The 21076-nt window shown below is 37.6% G+C and overlaps 1 protein-coding gene across 1 annotated transcript in view; it reads left to right on the plus strand.

Annotated features, from left to right (window-relative positions):
* LOC150097870 (ATP-binding cassette sub-family C member 1-like) overlaps window positions 1–21076 on the plus strand; it is a 626276-nt gene that overhangs the window by 69705 nt on the left and 535495 nt on the right. The window contains exon 4 of the mRNA XM_090406616.1: window positions 9303–9440. Coding sequence (XP_090262742.1) covers window positions 9303–9440 — 138 coding nt within the window. The remainder of the gene's footprint in view (window positions 1–9302; window positions 9441–21076) is intronic.

Consider the following 21076-nt stretch of genomic DNA (forward strand, 5'->3'; position numbering starts at 1 on the left):
TTCATTATGTATAGGCTTTCTCTAAATAGCAAAGAATAATTCACCATTTGGAAAATGTGCGACCAGTGTATCTAGGATGGGCAGGTAGTCATGATTTTTTTCCCATTGTAAAGTGGATTTTAGGATGTTGGCTATTCAAATATACTAACGATGTATCTAATATGTCTGGACAATGTGGCCAAATGGCAAACTCATCATTTATGCATACCCAAATCACATGGGGTGGGGAGGGGGAAGTTGGCTGAGCATGGCTGTGTTGAGTGTTTGGTTCTCTGTGTGCTATGTAGAAATTGGCTGAAGGAGAACCCATAACTATTCTATTCCATTGTGTGTATATTTTCCCTTTTTATGTAATATTACCAGAATGTAAATTTAAATAATTTGAATATATCTGAGGGGGGAGGGAACTTTACAAAGGAAGGGTCTCAGTTAATGGCACATAAGTAAATGTTTATTAATGTTTTAATTCCACTACTAAAATATATTTTGACCATGTTCTACACATATTATATTTCAGTACCTTATCATTTTTTAAGTTTACTTTTCTAAGGAACTAATGCAGAATTTTCTTTTTAATATCTTTCAATCTTTGATCTTTATTTCTTTTGTAGATGCTTATACACTCTGTTGTCTTATCTCTCTCTCTCTCTCTCTCTCTCTCTATGAACCTTTTAAAGCTTACCCCTTTTGCATTTTCTTTTTTATTGTATACTTATTCTTTTTCTTACACTTAGATTCATTTCTTGAGTTCACCAAGCTGTATTTTTCTCTCTTGCCTAAGAGAGAAAAATACAGTAAATTAAGTTAATTTATTAATAATAAATTAACTTGATTCCTTAAGTTAATTTATTATTAATTAACTTAAGGAATTCACAATGTACACTAGAATATAATTTAAATTAAACTTTAATCTATATTTCCAATATTTCGGCACCGTCACATTGCCATCTTCAAGGAACTTAAAATAAAGACACATGCATGCAGGCACTACACACAGTAAATGAGGACAAAACGAGGACACTATTGTTTCTCTTAAAAGTCCTGATGGTGTCCTCCCTAGTGGACTATGTAAGTATTCTTGGCCGTTGGGCTGAAAGCCTCCTGATGTGAGTCTCCCAAATTTGGGGCAGTCTCATGCAACCAAATTTGTTGAGGTTTGGCATGTTTCTTAGAGCTGAGGCTGATTCCATGAAAAGTCTTTCAAATTTGAACTTGCTACGGTGTATTATTGTGGCTTTCTTCCACCGTATTCTGTGGCGTGTATCCAGAGCATGGTCTGCAAGACCAGAGTGACTATACTGGTGAAAACGGATGTAGTCCTTGTTATGAAATTCTGATATTTGCTAGCCTGCCTGTTTGACCAAAATAGGGCAGCTTACAACTGCAAGGGATCTGGTATACACCAGGTAGATCTAAGGGAAGTGGTTGGTCTTTAGTGGAGCAGATAAGGGATGCCAATTTTCTATATGGTCTGTAACAAGAGATCAAGTCATGTTTTTTTAAGATTTTGGTAATTTTTTCCAAGTTGCCTCGGATGTGGGGAATGGTGATGGATTTAGAGTAATCCTTGTTGTGAAGGGGGGAGATTGTGGTTTACTGGTTTCAATATTTTTTTGATTTTTGGGAGGGTAGCCATTAGCTGAGAAAGTGTTGAGGATGTGATTTTGTTCTGTGGTTAGGCATTGTCATTTGAACACATTAGTTTAGCCCTGTTATGTAGTGTCTTAATAACTCCATATTGTTGTGAGGGGTGGGATTGTTGGTGAATGTATCTGCCTGTATGGATGGGTTTTCTATAAACTGAGAAAACCAAGGTTTCATCAGGCTGGCAGGTGACTAGTGTGTGTCTAGGAAAGGGAGGCTGTTGTTTTCCTCTTTTTCCAGGGTGAACTTGATTCTGGGGGTGTGTTAAGAAGGAGAGGAGTATATCAGAGCCATGTGGCCAAATAGTGAACACGTCATCAACATAGCGAAGCCATATGGTTGGTTTTTGTGGGGCAGAGTTTAAGGCTTTCTCTTCAAAAGTGTCTATAAAGAAGTTGGCCAAGGGTGGGGAGAATGATGAACCCATGGCTGTTCCCTCTATACAGGCTGAGGCTGATTCCATGAAAAGTCTTTCAAATTTGAACTTGCTACGGTGTATTATTGTGGCTTTCTTCCACCGTATTCTGTGTCATGTATCCAGAGCATGGTCTGCAAGACCAGAGTGGCTATACTGGTGAAAATGGATGTAGTCCTTCATGGAATCAGCCTCAGCCCTAAGAAACATGCCAAACCTCAACAAATTTGGTTGCATGAGACTGCCCCAAATTTGGGAGACTTACATCAGGAGACCTTCAGCCCAACGGCCAAGAATACTTACATAGCCTGCTAGGGGACAGCATCAGGACTTTTAGGAGAAACAATAGCTTCCTCGCTTCGTCCTCATTTACTGTGTGTGTAGTGTCTGCGTGCACGTGTCTTTATTTTAAGTTCCTTGAAGATGGCAACGTGACGTTGCTGAAATATTGGAAATATAGATTAAAGTTACTTAAATATAAAGAGCTAATAAGCTTCATTTCGGCAACAAAAACATAATTTAAATTAAGGGGATATTAAATCCCACATTGTTTTAAAACCGAATAAGAAACTCAAGGATTGGAATCAGAGAGTTTCTTGCCGAATATAGTATAGTAAACTATAAAGTATCGGCGATCACTAAGCGTCCGCTAAATGCAAGTGGCCCAGCACGTAGTGCAATACCGGAAATCTCGCAGCAAAGTCGGTAAAGTTCTGATCACTATTCTTAGGTATTTACCATAATGTAAAAACACATTTCCAAGGAAATGTATGCTGTTATTACATTATGGTGGTGAGGTCACTACCCAGACCGGTTTCAGCCTTTTTTGAGGCTTCATCAGTGAGTAGCTAGACCGAGTTAATACCAAAGTGTATAGCGAAAAGAACTTTATACTCTGCTATACGAGTTTCCAAACAGGTGCAACCATTAAGTTACTTAAATATAAAGAGCTAATAAGCTTCATTTCGGCAACAAAAACATAATTTAAATTAAGGGGATATTAAATCCCACATTGTTTTAAAACCGAATAAGAAACTCAAAGATTGGAATCAGAGAGTTTCTTGCCGAATATAGTATAGTAAACTATAAAGTATCGGCGATCACTAAGCGACCGCTAAATGCAAGTGGCCCAGCACAAAAAAAAAAATATAGATTAAAGTTTAAATTTAATTTATATTCTAGTGTACATTGTGAATTCCCTAAGTTAATTAATAATCACGTGTAACCAACGTATGAGCCTTTCTCCGAGAATTACTATCATCCATGGAGATTCCATCGCATGCAAGGCGGCCTGCCAATACGGTAAAATAAAGCTGAAGTTATCAAGACAACTGAATCATCTGACCTTCCTAAAATGCTGCCAGGATAATCAGGTAATTTCAAATTGTGTGAAATTTAAGCACCGTTTCTTTCACAAAAGGCTCTCCGAATTTATAACTGCGGCAGCTATGCTCTGGGAACAATTTGCCACTACGCGCGCTTTCTCCTAGCTGATGCAAACAAAGCTATTTGGGTGCTTGAAGATGAGCTTTCCAACACTTTAAATTACGAGATTTGGTAAATTTTATGTGACGTCTTGTGCACTGTAGCAGATAAAGAATTTCAGAAAATACAGGGTCGACATATCAAGAAATTTGAGAAATTAAAAAAGAACTCGACCTCCGAACCAAAACTACCAACCAACACTGTAGTCAACCTTTCTTCAATTACGTTGAAGCCTGCAGCACTCATCACTCTTTCACATGGCCACAGCTTCGCCATTGCTCCCAGAAAAATACCGGCTGAGGATATAATAATCTAGATTGAATATGGGGTCCGCCACCTTCCAAAGTACATCTCCAAGAATATTAGACTGGATGTAGCTTGTGTTCTCAGCAAAACAAGACCACCAAAATCCAACATATCCAATAGTGAATATAAAGCTCTGCAGGAAATGAAGAGAAACAAAGAAATAGTAATCATGAAAGCAGATAAGGTAAACACCACCGTAGTATTCAACCAAACGGACTACACAGGTAAGCTTAATGCTCTATTATTAGATCAGGCTACTTATCTTCCTATTAAATACAATCCCACCAACTCATAAATTAGAATACTCCACAGGCTCCTTAAGAAGGTCACTTATTGGCCTGTAGAAGTCACTAACAAATTAAAACCATTTAACTCCATTACCCCCCCCCCCTGTATATATGGACTCCCCAAAAATACATTAAAAAATGTGCCATTAAGTCACATAGTGGATGGCATTGATTCCCCCACATAGAAATTAGCTAAACATTTGGCCAAAGCGCTCACACACTATACTGGCAACACACCATCACACATTAAAAAACTCAGCCCACTTCAAAGCCAGCATAGAAAACCTTACACTCCAACATGCTGACATAATGATCAGTTTTGACGTGTCCTCCTTATTCACAAATGTCCCACTCAAGGAAATCTTAGACTAATCCAAGCTAAATTTCCTCCTGATATCTCAGCCCTATTTCAGTTCACAATAAACTCAGGCTATTTCGTTTGACAGGGAAAATTCTACAAACAAATAGAGAAGATAGCCATGGGTTCACCACTCTCCCCACCCTTGACCAACTTCTTTATGGAGGCTTTTGAAGAGAAAGCCTTAAACTCTGCCCCACAAAAACCAACATATGGCTTCGTTATGTTGATGATGTGTTTGCTATTTGGCCACATGGCTCTGATACACTCCTCTTCTTCTTAACACACCCCAGAATCAAGTTCACCCTGGAAAAAGAGGAAAACAACAGACTCCCTTTCCTAGCCACACTAGTCACTTGCCAGCCTGATGGAACCTTGGTTTTCTCAGTTTATAGAAAACCCACCCATACTGGCAGATACATTAACCAACAATCCCACCCCCCACCCCTCACAACAATATGGAGTTATTAAGACACTACACAACAGGGCTAAACTAATTAAACTAATCTGTTCAAATGACAATGCCCTAACCACTGAACTAAATCACATCCTCAACACACCAAAATCTTAAAAAAACATGACTTGACCTATTGTTACAGACCATATAGAAAATTGGCATCCCTTTCCACTCCACTAAAGATCAACCACTTCCCCTAGACCTACCTGGTGTATACCAGGTCCCTTGCAGCTGTAAGCTGTCCTACTTTGGCCCAAAAAGCAGGACAGTGAATATCAGAATTTCAGAACACAAGGACTACATCCTTTTTCACTAGTATAGCCACTCTGGTCTTGCAGACCATGCTCTGGATATATGCAACAGAATACAGTGGAAGAAAGCCACAATAATACACCGTAGCAAGTTCAAATTTGAAAGGCTTTTCATGGAATCAGCCTCAGCTCTAAGAAACATGCCAAACCTCAACAAATTTGGTTGCATGAGACTGCCCCAAATTTGGGAGACTTACATCAGGAGACCTTCAGCCCAACGGCCAAGAATACTTACATAGCCCGCTAGGGGGACACCATCAGGACTTTTAGGAGAAACAATAGCTTCCTTGCTTTGTCCTCATTTACTGTGGGTAGTGCCTGCGTGCATGTGTCTTTATTTTAAGTTCCTTGAAGATGGAACGTGACGTTGCCAAAATATTGGAAATATAGATTAAAGTTTAATTTAATTTATATTCTAGTGTATGTTGTGAATTCCTTAAGTTAATTATTAATCATATGTAACCAACGTATAAGCCTTTCTACGAGAATTAAAATTCATTAGATGTTTATAAAGCATTTTGTGGTGTATTTTTCAGATATTTTTATTCAACCTCTGGCATTTGGTTCTTATATTCTTGTAATATTTCTTTATTTGAGTGTAGTTTAATCTGAAGGATATTCCATTTTGCTTCTTATCAAAACTTAGAAATTTTTACCCTCCTCTCTTTTATCAGTTGCCATTTAAAAAGTCTCAAATAATTCTACTTTTCTGGTAAGTACAAATAAGACTCAGAATAGAATTTTTGTTTTGAAATCGCTTGCATTAATCATCTTGAAATTCCTTCACATTCAAGGATATATTATATGTTAAATACTATAATTATTCTCTCTCTGTCTCTGTAATTAGAGTAATTGTTATCAGAGTAATCAGAGTAAATTGTTTTGAAAGAATTCTTTATATGTACATTGTGGTGTCCACCTTCACTCTTGTTGTTGTTATCTTCCTAGTCTTTGACTTGATATCTTGTTGAAAACTATAGTATTACACTGGCTTTGATTTTCGAGACATTATGCCATCTAGTATGGTTTTTGATTGTTTAACATCAATGTGAATGTTTTAGTTGTAGCAAATTCAAGATACAGTTTGGTTGAAAGAGTTTATGCATTTATGTTTGTATCACATCTGTATATAGAAGTGAAAAAACATGAATAAACTGAAACTTTTGATTCTTTGTACACATGCATATTTCATTTTTTTTCTGAGATATAAAACATTTTCTAGTTATCAAGCAAGTCACCCTACATTTAACTTTATTTGGCATAATGTGATGCGTGTGTGTGTGTGTGTGTTAAAGATACCAAGCTATTATTATATATAAACTTGGTTTTAATCCTATTTCCCAAGTAAGCAAACAGACAAGTAAGTCAAGTTTGCACCTGCACGTAGTGCAAGTCTGAGGCAACTCGTGGTAAAGGTGGAATAAGCTCTGATCACTATTCTTAGTATTTACACTTAATGCAAAGCACATCTCCTTGTGGAGATGTATGATGCCATGCATTAAAGGCAAGAGCCACTACCCAGACTGGTTTCGACCTTTATTGAGGTCTCATCAGTGGGAACCAGGCTTAGAAATACCAAGGTTTAAGTGATACAGAGCTTATAAACTTTACCAAAACAAGTTGCCATAAGTGCTTTCACCTTATTAAGTAAAAATCTCAGAATGAGAGATAGATGTAGAAAGTTTTTTTACCTTGGGAAAAAATAACACACACCAGACTACAGAACTATTTACAGAAGTATAACATCATCTCACAAAACCAATATGGTTTTCAGAAAACAAAAAGCACCATCACTTTATTAGAAGACATCGCCGACGCAATAAGCAAAGCTACTGATGAGACCTCAATAAAGTTCAAACCGGTCTGGGTAATGGCCCTTTAATGCATGGCATCATACATCTCCGCAAGGAGATGTGCTTTGCATTAGGGGTAAATACTAAGAATAGTGATCAGAGCTTATTCCACCTTTACCACAAGTTGCCTCAGACTTGCACCACATGCGGAGTCGCCCAGATTTCCACTACATGCGGAGTATCCCAGACTTGCACTATGTGCAGGCGCAAACTTGACTTACTTGTCTGTTTGCTTACTTGGGAAATAGGATTAAAACCAACTTTATATATATAAAATAGCTTGGTATCTTTAATGTATATTATACCCAAGCTAAAAAAAAACTTTCTACACACACACACACACACACACACACACACACACACACACACACACACTTTTTTTAAATTTAATGACTAGAAACCGAGAAAAATTAAAAAGTTTATTAGCACAACTAGTTTCAGCTTGTATCAGCCTTCTTCAGGGGCACATTAAAATAGAAATAACCAGTAAAACATAGAGGAAATAACTGTAAACATCACGGAAAGTTAGTGTATATATTTCAACGTTGAAACGTTGAAGTCTGTGCATTCAAAACTTTCTCTTGTTGGCTTCATTGTTGGGCATATGCATGTGTATAGCATCTCACGAACGTCAGTATTTGATCATAGCACGATGACAGTCTGAAAGGTTGTAACTCAGGTTGTTGTTGAGATATAGGGGGTTGAGAATGATTTCTTTTGATTCTATTATCTTCATTTCTAATTCATCGTGGCAACGAAAAATGTTATTAGACTTGTCCCATAGGACTGCATGGCTAAGGTTTTCTTCATTAGAATTGGCCAAGAACAGGACATGACTAGACAAAGCACTGGCTCGCATTTTCCTGTAACTGACTTTATTTACTCCTGTAAGAGGAGTAAATAAAATTCTTATGTTGTATTCTAAGAACCTTGGCCAATTTGGGTAAGACAGATGTCTGAGTTTGAAGCTAATGGTTCTCTTAATTTTTTATGGACATCAAACTGATCCGTTCCTCAGAGAAATTAAAAATCTCAATTTACAGAAAGCTACCCACACCAACAGATATCACCACGGTCAATCCCATCATTATCCTCCTCAAAAGTTTGGAATCATTTCTACACTAGGACATCGTGCTTGCTCCCTTCTTGATGATGAGATAGAACTTAATAAAGAACTCAGTTTTCTCAGGTCTACTTTTCAACTAAATGGCTATATGTTGGCTTATATAAAACAATTGACAGATTCCTATAAATCCACCTGCTCGCCATAATGAAGAGACCAATAGCGTGAAAGGTAATATTTCTATACCATACATAAGCTCTGTCTCACCCAAATTGACCAAGGTTCTTAGGAAATACAACATAAGAACTTTATTTACTCCTCTTCCGAAAATTCACTCCTTAGTGAGCCATCTGAAACCTTGACATTACAACCTTAAATATCCCGGTGTTTACCAGATTTGGTGCAACTGTGATATACCTTACTTTGGCCAAACAGAGATATCGATCGAGTTACACGTTGAAGAACATAAGAGAGACGTCAGTTACAGGAGAACGTGAGCCAGTGCTTTGTCTAGTCATGTCCTGTTCTCAGCCAATTCTAATGAAGAAAAACTTAGCCATAGAGTCCTATGGGACAAGTCTAATAACATTTTCCGTTGCCACAATGAATTAGAAAGGAAGATAATAGAATCAAAAGAAATCATTCTTAACCCCCTACATCTCAACAACAACCTGAGTTACAACCTTTCAGACTGTCATTGTACTACGATCAAATACTGGTGTTTGTGAGATGCTATACATATGCATATGCCCAACAATGAAGCCAACGAGAGAACAGTTTTGAATGCGCGGATTTCAACGTTTCAATGCTGAAATATATACACTAACTTTTCGTGATGTTTACAGTTATTTTCTCTATATTTTACTGTTTATTTCTTTTTTAATGTGCACCTGAAGAAGGTTGATACAAGCTGAAACTAGTTGTGCTAATAAACTTTGTTTTCGTTTTTGTCGGTTTCTTGTCATTCAATTTTTTAAAAAATGTATATCAGCTTAGTAAATCAATATTCCCATATATATATATATATATATATATATATATATATGTGTGTGTGTGTAATTTATTTATTAATTTTTTGAATTTCCTTAAGATTATTGATAATACTGTCATTTTGTATTTTCAGTTACTTGTACTAAGCTTTATCATTGCTCATAGAAGACATGGCATTCAGAACTCAGGAATCCTATTTTTTTTCTGGTTATTGCTTGTTATTGCTGATCTTGTGATATATCGATCACTTATAATGAATGCTGTTGATGAGGTAAGAAATGAAATTGAATCACATTTGGACTCATTTTTTGATTTAGTGTTTCTTTTATAAGCATATGTAACAGAAGAGGAAAAATGGCTTCACTTTTATTGTTGCTGGTTGTTGATCATGAGCATATGGAATTGGAAGGTGACTCTGCAGGTGTAAGCTTCAGTAAACAAAAGAATTGTGGGAAACTGCTGAGCAAGAGGTTGTGAAGACGAAAACATCATTCAACTACTCTGTATGATTAGCTGATCGAAATCAGTAGTGCCTAGAACTTGGTTTGAGATCAGTTACCATTGGAAAGTCCAGACTTTATTCCTAAAGTTAGGATGATAAATAGGTTGGGAATGAAGTGATGAATCATGGTTTTTGTGGTGCTTCTGATACAGTGGAGAGAGAGAGAGTGCAAAGGGGAGTGTCAAAAATAATATCACAATTGTGCAATACTGATTATGATGGCAGGTTGATGCTTTATAGGCTGTAGATGCTAGCAATCAGGAGAAAGAGGGGGTGACGTGATTGAGACTTACAAACTTCTGAAAGGATTATACGGTAGATGGAATTTTTCATTTTATAGGGGGATGTGGAAAAGATGCGAGGGCATCCATTGACGGGAATAAATGCTGGTTAGGACTATTTTTTCTCTCATAGAATGGTGTGTGATTGGAATGGATTGCCTTTGGATGTTGTGTGTATGAATTCCAGAACAGGTTCGACAACTAGTGTGAATAGTATGGCCTCCCTGAATGAGTTCCTAACTCCCTGGAGGTCTCTCGTAATCATAATAATAATCATTTTTCCATTCTTTTTTCATCTCATCTCAAATCATCTTCCTTTCCCTCATTTATCTTGCCGTGTCGAGGGTTTATTAATCATTGGACCTTAAATCGTTCACAGGATAAGGTGGTCAGCCCTACGCCCCGGTGTGTCCTGTGTCTGTAGTATTGAGTTTTCAAGGCTGGTTTGCCTGTTTTGCAGGATGAAAAACCCCAGGATGAACTGGGGAAAAAACCCTACTCTCCACTCCCAAGACTGGCTAACTTGGCTATGGCTGAGGAAGATCCTTCAGCTCCTCACGTCACTGACAGGGATTGAACCTAGGACACTCCCTCCCCAGGCATATGGTTGCGAAGTGCACAGCCACTAGGCTAACTGCATGGATTCCATTCTTTTTTACTGATATCTACATTACTTTCTTCTTTAATTTTTTTTATTGAGATATTTTAGAATTTTATATGTTGATGATTTCATTTTATATATTTCTAGTTCTTTCACACAATTATTTCAGTTCTACCTCGCATACAATTATGCGGCATTCTACCTCGTCGTGGTAGAACACCGCATAGTCGAGTCTAAGGAAATTGTTATGGACCCTCATCATATAAACAGTAACCTTAGTTACAATTTACTGGACTCATTCAACTCTGCTATTAGATATTGGTGCACTCCTGAAGTCATACGCGCACAGATGCCTAACAATAGAACTTTAACACGGACTGAAACTCCAGTTCAAAGTTAACTGAAGTTTATAATAGTCAAATTTCAGTGATACAATGTTTCTTTATAGTGTTTTTTATTTGCTTTCTGTGTTTCTTAACGCCTGAAGTCTGCCTTCCGACAAAACATGTTGCATTGTGAATAAATTTAATTGTTTCTTCTAACTCTGAGATCTCAGTCAGTATATAAAAATATGTATATACAGGGTGTTCGGGATAAATTTGACATATTTATAATTAATTATATTTTTCCGTAAGTTACATGTATTAACACACACTTCTCTTCATTTAAAAGTTTGGACCCTTCTTCATTCATATACAAGATGTCAGAAAGGATGGATAGCTGGAACCCACCTGAATCATGGAAGAGAATAACTTGTATCATGATGATTCATGCCCGCCATCAAAATAAGGATATTACGACTGCTGCCCAATGCTCCCTGAATACAGTAAAAACAATCAGGCATGAACTAGAGACTTGCAATGGTGACTACGAGGATGTAGCAAGAAGAAAGATCCCTAGCAGACGATCTGATTGCATTCGTACAGCAGAATTCCTCGCAAATCTGCAGGAACAGGTGTTGAAGAACCCTGGCATTGGAATTCGGGCTTTGTTCGTGGAGTTGCTAACTGTAGTCAAGCCCTGGATAACAAGGGTAGCCAATGGTAGGCCGTATGTATGGCAGCAGGATTCGGCCCCTTGCCACACCTCTGGGAAAAGTCAAAAATGGTTGTCTGAAAATTTCTACGACTTCACCAGTCCAAATGTTTGGCCTCCAAACTCCCCAGACCTTAACCCCATGGATTATTTTGTATGGGGCGCAGTTGAAAAAGACACCAATCGCACTTCCAGTAATACAAAAGCCCAGTTAATGGATAAAATTAAAACAGTTTTTGCGGCCCTTCCCAGGGAGACTGTAGCATCAGCTTGTTCGAGGTTCCGAAGCAGAATTGAAGCTGTGATCGATGCTAATGGTGGTTATTTTGAGTAAATCTTGTTGATAGTATTGTAATTAACTCTGCCTGTAATGTTTTTTTGTCAATTCATTAAATTTAATAGATACAAAGAAGATTTTCTTTTTCCTTACGAAACTGTCAAATTTATCCCGAACACCCTGTATATATATATATATATATATATTTCTGTTCCTCCTTCCCATGGTCTGACTACTGTTTCAGTTCTCCTGATCCAAACACCTGCTCAGAACGAATAATGGAAATCATTCTTATAGGGAATGAAGGCCTTCATCCCTCACTCCACCATAAATCCAGAGTCACCATCTATGCCTTGGTTCTCAAAAAAGTGTGAAAATGCAGTAAAAGGGAAAAAACTCTGAATACCATTAGTGGCTCTGGACCAAAACTCCAGCTGCTCATTCTTCTTATACTGCAGCTCATAACAGCTGTAAAAGTTCCATCAACAAATCCAAATCAGATTTCAAAGGTCAAATGCTGCAAACTCGCCTCTTGTCCAGATGGCAGTTGAGCTTCTGGATCCTTGCTGAGTCCATTGGGTGCAATTTTTGACCACCCATGTTTCCATCATTCTGACATCTGTTTTGTATCATAGTCACAACACCTAAAGAGAAGGCTGACTTATCAGCATTACACTTCTCTTCCAATTCTTGCATTGATGACCTGTGCAAAATTCCCCCCACTCTAGCAAGAACTGCTTACTCCATGTCATCTATAGTCTTCTGCCAGAAAAAAAAAATGCAAAGCATCCTTAATAACCTAAACACAAACATGGCATTTGGTTATTATGGTATCTCACCTGTTGTGCTGGGGGTGCTTAAGGGTCGAAGCTGTATAACTGAGAGGAGACCTCCACATAGCCTTTAAAGGAATGCAGAGAACCGACCAGTGCTTTTGACCTAATGTCCAATCCTCACCTTCTCGTGGTGCACCCTGTTGGGTATCTACTTGGATACTGAACGAACGAGGATGGGCTGGCAATTTGGGATTTAGCCAACCAAATTGTATTCTTATTGGTTAAAACAAAATAAAAAATGATGGTACAACATGACAAAATTTCATGCCGGCTGGGGCATCGCAAGGTTAAACAAGGCCCCCCCCCCTGTTGTTTTTGCCAGGGAACCAGAGCGAACAGCGAAAAGTCAGCTACTGGAACAAATCTGAAAACAAACCCCAACTCAACATCACCAGAGTTAAAGATCGGTGCTATCAACGTAAGAAGCCTGAATGGCAAAGAAATGGAGCTAGCTGAGGAATTAGATAAGTACCAGATCAACATAATAGGGGTGACTGAAACAAAAAAGACCAAAACTGGTGAGATCTTTCTGAGCAATAAATACAAAATGTTATATTCAGGCAATGACAATCAAGGAAAAGAAGGAGTAGCCACAGCATTCAACACAAAATACGAGGCTAATCTTCTTGAATGGCCGTCAGTCTCAAGTAGAGTAATGTGGACAAATATGAGAATGGGGAACTGGACAATGAGACTTATTTGTGCCTATGGTCCCACAGAAGGTTCTACTAAGGTAGAAGTGGAGGAATTTTTTGAGGCTTTAGAAAAAGCAACTGATACAATGAAAAAGGAAAAGTTGGTCCTTGTTGGGGATCTAAATAGCAGAGTAGGAAATGATTGTGAGACATACAAAAATATTTTGGGAAAATTTGGAGAAAAGAGCAAAGCTAATAATAATGGCAAATTCTTGTTGGATTTCTGCTCGGGACATGGACTGGTTATTACTAACACCATGTTCCAACATAAAAATATGCACAAATTTACATGGAGAGAAGAGGCTAGGAATAAGAAAAGTCTCATTGACTATGTTGTTGTTGATAGTGATGTTTTCTCCCTGGTGCAGGACACCAGAATGTACAGAGGATTTGAAATTGGAAGTGATCACTATTTAGTCTTGAGCAGGATAAAATTGAATTTCATATTAAAAAGAATAACATGTAAGAAAGTTTTAAAGCGAATAAAAGTTGAGCAGCTCTCAGATGTGAACTGTAGACTAAAATACACAAAGATTATTAAAGAAAAATGAAAGAGTTCGAGAAATGGAATCAAACCTTGGAGATTCACTGGCAAGCCTTGGAGATTCACTGGCAAGCCTTGAAGAAAGCCCTGATTGATTCAGCTAGAGAGGCATGTGTGTGAAGTTGTCTGCAAGGATAGAAAAATCAGAACTCCTTGGTGGACACAGGAAGTTAAAGAGGCCGTGAAGGAAAAGAAGAAAGCATATCAAAAGTTCCTGTCAAATAAGTCAGCTTGTGCTCTTAGAGAATATAGAGACAAATGCAAAAATGCTAAACACTGTGTAAAACTAGCTAAACAAAAGTCATGGGAGGACTTTGGCAAGAATATAGAAAATAAATATCAAGATGGTGGCAAAATATTCTGGAGGCTGTTGAAGAAGCTTAGGAATGGAGGAAAGAGTGCTGTAAAAGGAGTTAGAGATGATAAAGGTGACATGAAAACTGGAGAAAAAGATATCCTTGAAGTATGGAGTAATTACTTTGAAAAACTGCTAAATGAAACAAGCAGTGATGACAGCACAGTGGTAAAAAACACTGACCAGGCATGCAATCAGGAATACATATCCATACTTGAAATAGAAAAAGCCATCAAAGGGTTGAAATGTTGAAAGGGAGCAGGAGTAGATGATATTCGACCAGAAATGCTGAAGTATGGTGGTATAAGAGTCTTACAGTGGCTGCACGGCATAGTTCAGAAAGCTTGGACAGAGGGACGAATTCCTGATGATTGGAGTAGAGCTCTCATAGTACCCATATATAAAAAGGGAAATAAAGCTGAATGTGAGAATTGCAGAGGTATTTCCTTATTGAGTGTTTCTGGCAAGATCTATGCTAGTATTCTTGAGAAACGGTTGAAAAGAATCGTGGAAGAAAAACTTGGTGAAGAACAAGCTGGATTCAGGCCAAACAGAGGCTGTTAGGATCAAATCTTCACTTTACGACAAATAGTTGAGAAAGCATGGGAATATAACAAATATCTGTATTTAAGTTTTGTCGATTTGGAAAAGGCATATGATAAGGTGCCAAGAGAGAAGCTATTCAATACGCTGCAGTTATATGGTGTCAGTGGGGCATTATATCAAGCAATACTTTGTCTTTATTTGAGTTGGAAGTCAACAGTTAGAATTGAAGGAAGTACAGGAAGATGGTTTAATGTTAAATCTGGTGTGAGACAAGGATGTTCATTATCCCCTCTGTTGTTCATTATCTATATGGATCACATTATGAAGGAAAGTGGTATTAAACATGATATCAAATTTGGAGATGTTAATGTCAGCTCTTTGCTTTATGCAGATGATGTTATACTTCTAAATAAATCCGCTAGAAGTCTGGAAGATTCTCTGACTAAATTGAATAGCTGTTGTAATAGATGTGGTATGAAGGTTAGCAATAAAAAGACAAAGACAATGAAAATAGGCAGAATCATTGAAAACGTCAACTGTGTTGTGAATGGAGAACCTGTGGAACAAGTAAAACAGCTACTTAGGCACGATTTTTACTGAAGATGGTAAATTAAATATAGAAATAGACAACAGAATCAGCAAAGCTGGTATCTCTCTTATTCCATATGAATTTATTCAACTGACTTCCCACCTGGTATGGTGGGAAGTCAGTTGAATAAATTCATATGGAATAAGAGAGAAATTAGTCTGAACACTAAATTAGCTATATACAAGACATTGTTCAAACCAGTTTTAACTTATGGATCTGAGAGCTGGGTCAGAAGTAAAACACTTGACCAAAGACTAGAGACCGTAGATATGAGAGTCCTGAGAAAGATTATAGGCGTGAACAGATGGCATCAATGGCAATATCATATTAAAAATGAGGATATTAGGAAAGAACTTGACATTGTCAGCATCCAGGAATGCGTTAGCAGAACTAATCTGAGGTTGTATGGTCACCTAAACAGAATGGGCGAGGAAAGATTAGCAAAACAAGTGTTCTCTGCCAGGTTGGCAGCAAAACGACCCAGAGGAAGACCAAGATATAGGTGGATTGATACGGTACAAAGTGCCTTAGACGATAGAAATATAAGATCTGATAATGTTGGAGTCTTGACAAGTAACAGACTGATTTGGAGGAAAATTGTAGATAGGAAGTTAGTAAAGATATAATTTTTTCATGTAGTACTATCATATCCTGTACACCCCTTGTGGGTACATGGCAGGAATATGATGATGATGATGATGACCTGTTGTGCTAAAAATTTGAGTCCCAGAACTAACACCCATTCTGTATCACATCTTCAGTCTATCCTGTTCAACTTGTATCGCCCTACAGCAGGGCTGTCCAACCTTAGTGATCCGAGGGCCGCATTAAAAAAAAAATTATCTGAGCGCCACATCCAATGCATATTTAGTAATTTAGTGAGCAGCAGCGACACAACCTCAGTAGCTGAACTAACGAACAACACTAATTACGCACTAATTGCCTGTTGACGTTCCCCCATGCGTGCCCGGAGCATGCGTGTTAGGACAAAACAGTGTAAGAATGCTTCTTTGACACGTGGTATATAGTGATGTAAAAACACTAAATAAAATTACCAACATCAAGATTATCGATTAGGGATAGAATTAAAATATCTAATACGCATTCGGTTCAAATTGTTATTTTATTTTTTCTCGTGAAAATCAAACCCATAGGCAGGCCGCACTAAATCACACTGCTGGCCACATGTGGCCCGCAGGCTGTGTTTTGGATATCCCTGCCTACAGCATGAAAACAAGCCTGGCCCACTTCCAGCTTATCTGCCCCCCCCCCCTTTCCAAAAAAAAAAAAAAAAGACGATGAAAGTTAGCCAACCAACTATTGTCTCATTGCTTTCACATCTGTTCTCTCTAAAACTGTGAGAAGGTCATCAACAACCAAATTCTGCACCACATGGAGACCTACCAACTAATCAGTGACAAGCAATATGGATTTTACCACTCCAATCCACAGCTGATCTAGTTTTGCCACCCACCTCTGGAATCATGCCATTAAAAAATTCAGAGAAACTCACATAGTTGTTCTTGACATTTCAAAATCATTTGATCAGGTTTGGCACAGGTGCCTACTTTCCATCCTATTTCCATCAGCAAATTTCCATCCTATTACCAACTTTCTCACTGGTTGCTCACTACATGTCATAGTGTATGGTTTCCCTCCTCAGATTTCCTTGCCAATGCGGGTGTACCCCACGGTTCTGTACTTTCACATGCTCTCTTCTTGTGTATAAATGATCTACTCTTACATACTTCAAATCCTATCCACGGCTTTGTTGTTAGAATTCTTAGAATCCACCATAGCCAATGTTCTGAACTCGAATAACCTAGATACATTTCAGTGGGACAAGGACAACCTTGTGGACTTCAGTGCCACTCTTGACTGTCTGATCTCTCACAAGAAAGAGTTCACATCCTCCTCCCCCTACTTTCAACAGTACCAAGATTTTTCTTTTTGGACTGACCTATACCTCTAACACTTCCTAGCACAAACACATTCCAACCATGGCTTCTGCATCTATAAAAAAACTTGGCCTGCTTGAGAAGAGGGCAATCCAATTAATGAATGATCGCTTTCTCTCTCTCTCTCTCTCTCACGGATTCACTTCAGTCCTCCCATAGATGTTAAGTTTCCACATTATGGCTATTCTATAAATACTTTCATGGACAATGCTCTGCTGAATTGTCCACTATTATTCCTTCACTTTCTTCCAAAAATCACATTATCAAGAGCTGCTGCTAACCAACACCCTTTTATATTCCAGCTTGAAACTCACTGAACCAGCTTCTTTGCCTGTCTCTTTCATTTCATCTACTTCCCTTTGGAAGAGCATTTCCCATTCTGTCTTTCCCAAAGAATTCAACCTTCAGTTGTTCAGAAACATGTAAATGGCTTCCTCCTCCCTTATCCTCCCCACACATTGCATTAATGTGCTATTGGTCTTGTAATCTTTTGTTTGTGGGTCAAATATAAAAAAAAAAAAAGAAAATTTCTGTTCTTTTATAAACTTAATTGCTATACTATTTCAGATTCTGTCTAATTTCTCAGTCTTAAAAAGTGCTCTGAAAATGTTGATGTGGTTCTGGTTGGTTGTTCAGAAGTTTACTGATAATCACAATATAGAAAGTGAACTCAGTTACCAAAGCATTTTTTTTTAAAGAAAAATAGATAAAATATATACTGTATATTTGTATACTCAGAATCATTGTTCACGAGCTGTCTTCAATGATGAATGATTCTTTTTTGAAGGCATGATGCAGATGTACAGTTTGTTTTAGATTCCTCAACCAGCTTATTTGTTCCTGTAAGATAGTAACTGGTTTTAAGCAGTATGTTTGCCAGTTTTGTTGTTAAAAGTGATAATACTGAGAAATTGTTTTGATTTGATCTTCTCATTATGATTCTGGTTACTTAGATTGAGTCTGATGAATTTAAATGCTTTGTTGAGTTTTATTATTAATGAGAGGGGGGGAAGTAGAGATAGTGTCATGTGTATGATTGGATCCATATCTTAAGCTTACTTAGTTGTATTTTGATAATTTTATGATATATAGTTTTTTTTTTTTTTTTTTTTGTACAATAAGAGATGCCAGTATTTATTCTTTGCTATAAGGAAAAATTGAAATTAAAGGATATGAAAAGAAAACGAACCATTATATATTGATTTTCACTTCATAATATGATAATATTTTGGAATAATAACAGTGTATTAGGTATATAACAGACAATTTGTTAAGCATGAATTTATTGTACAAGTATATAAAAAATTATTATTATTATTATCAACATCGACTGGGTTCCACAAACAACCTAGTCGATGTGGTTCCCCACAGTAGCAAAAGAACTATCACTGGCAATTCAACAAATTAACCCTAACAAAGGACCGGGGATAGACGGAATCAGACCAAAAGACATCAAGAAACACTCAACCAACCTATGTCCAGTTATACAAAAACTGTTAAATAAAATCTTCGAAATGGGACACATACCTGAAACACTAAAGACTGCATTAATCGCACCCATACACAAACATGGGAAAAGAAACATTACAAGTAATTACAGACCCATCGCCATGTTGTCTATAATTAACCAAAACATGGAGCGCATCGTGCATTGCAAACTCTCCACATATGTTGAAAAATTTCAAATCATACCCAAAACACAATATGGCTTTCAAAAAAATAAAGGAACAGCAACACTCCTGGAAGATTTCACAGACCTAATAAACGCTGTGTTGGATAAAAACAGAATAACATTAGTCATATTCATTGACCTAACAAAAGCATTTGACACACTAACACACAAAACCTTGTTAACGAAGCTAATGCATGTCGGAATCAGAAGTCTACTCCAGTGGTTTAAAGCATACATGAAAAACAGGAAGCACATCCCACGTATAGGATCAGCGTACAGCAAAGAGGTAACCTGTGGAGTACCGCAAGGAACTGTCTTATCTTCCATTCTATTTAACATATACACACATGACATAAGCCATCTTCCCCTAAAAAGTAAAATCTTCCAGTATGCTGACGTCACGGCCATAGTATCCATTCACAATAACGCAAATATTGCTTATACAAATATGCAACACGACATCAATCAAATCACTAACTGGTTAACCGAAAACAGCATATATATAAACCCTAGAAAAACAAAGCTAATGATATTTAAAAAACCCCAAACCTGCCCATAGAAACTAAATATCTCACAATTCGACGAATGTCGGATTGTGAGATATTTAGTTCTCTCGGACTTCACTCCGATGCTGATCAAAGTTGGAATAGCCATATGAACTACCTACACACCAAGCTTAGGATAATAGCAAGCAAACTATGCTGATTAAAAGACATTAAAATATGCCGATTAAACTATGCTGATTAAAAGAGAAACAGGTGCTATATAAATATTATAGTGAGAATGAAAATTAGAGAAATTCGTTTCTCTCTCGTTCTCTCTCACACACACACACACACACACTTAAAACCTATGACAAACTCCTCTCAAAATACACCACTACAAGGACACAAATAAACACACCATGTCCAAATCCAATCCTACTTGCAAAAAAAAGTTAAACTGTGTAATGGCAGTTGAAGTCTTCCAGGCACATACCAACCGACAGTAAAATCAACACCTGGCTTGTGATGACCAGTATAGAAACATAACCACGAAACCACTGCCATCTATTATCTTCCTCAGATAAGCTCTGCAAAGCTTTGAGGAAGTTTTAAACTGATTCAATGTGAATCAGTTTAAGACAATGCATTCCACTCACCAACCACCTTCCATGCAAAGAACCTACTCCTCACTCCTCTGTTCACACCCTCCTTATACAGTTTCCAGTGATGGCCCCTTGTTCTACTCCCCTCTCTCATTCTATGAAAAATTTCTTCCATGTTGACCCAATAACAATCCCTGACTAGCTTATATGTCTCAATCATATTCCGCCCTCTTCCTGTTATTCATGAGGCTCTGCAACTTACATTCTCTCAATCTGTCCTCATACTCCATATTCCAAAGACCATTGACTACCTTTGTGAATCTTCTCTGGACCCTTTCCAACATATCCTTGTCACCATGAAAACCCGTCACCATGAAAAGCACAATAATCCATATGAATCCTGATCAAGGCCTTATACAGTGGAATCGTTACTTCTCTATTTCTGCATTTACAGGGTGTTCGGGATAAATTTGACAGTTTCGTAAGGAAAAAGAAAATCTTCTTTGTATCTATTAAATTTAATGAATTGACAAAAAAACATTACAGGCAGAGTTAATTACAATACTATCAACAAGATTTACTCAAAATAACCACCATTAGCATCGATCACAGCTTCAATTCTGCTTCGGAACCTCGAACAAGCTGATGCTACAGTCTCCCTGGGAAGGGCCGCAAAAACTGTTTTAATTTTATCCATTAACTGGGCTTCTGTATTACTGGAAGTGCGATTGGTGTCTTTTTCAACTGCGCCCCATACAAAATAATTATTATTATTTATTATTATTCCTGATACCTCCAAGGAGTCCGAAGACTCATCGCGGGAGGACATCTTCAACTATCTCTACACCTTACCTCTACTACGAATCAACGCCATCTACCGCCCACCTCCAACACTACCACAACTAGTAATTTTTGTCTGTAAATTGCGT

Source organism: Typopeltis vanoorti, chromosome 16 (assembly GCF_054136105.1).
Source record: "Typopeltis vanoorti isolate ZY-2024b chromosome 16, IOZ_Tvanoo_1.0, whole genome shotgun sequence".
Classification (NCBI taxonomy): Eukaryota; Metazoa; Arthropoda; class Arachnida; order Uropygi; family Thelyphonidae; genus Typopeltis; species Typopeltis vanoorti.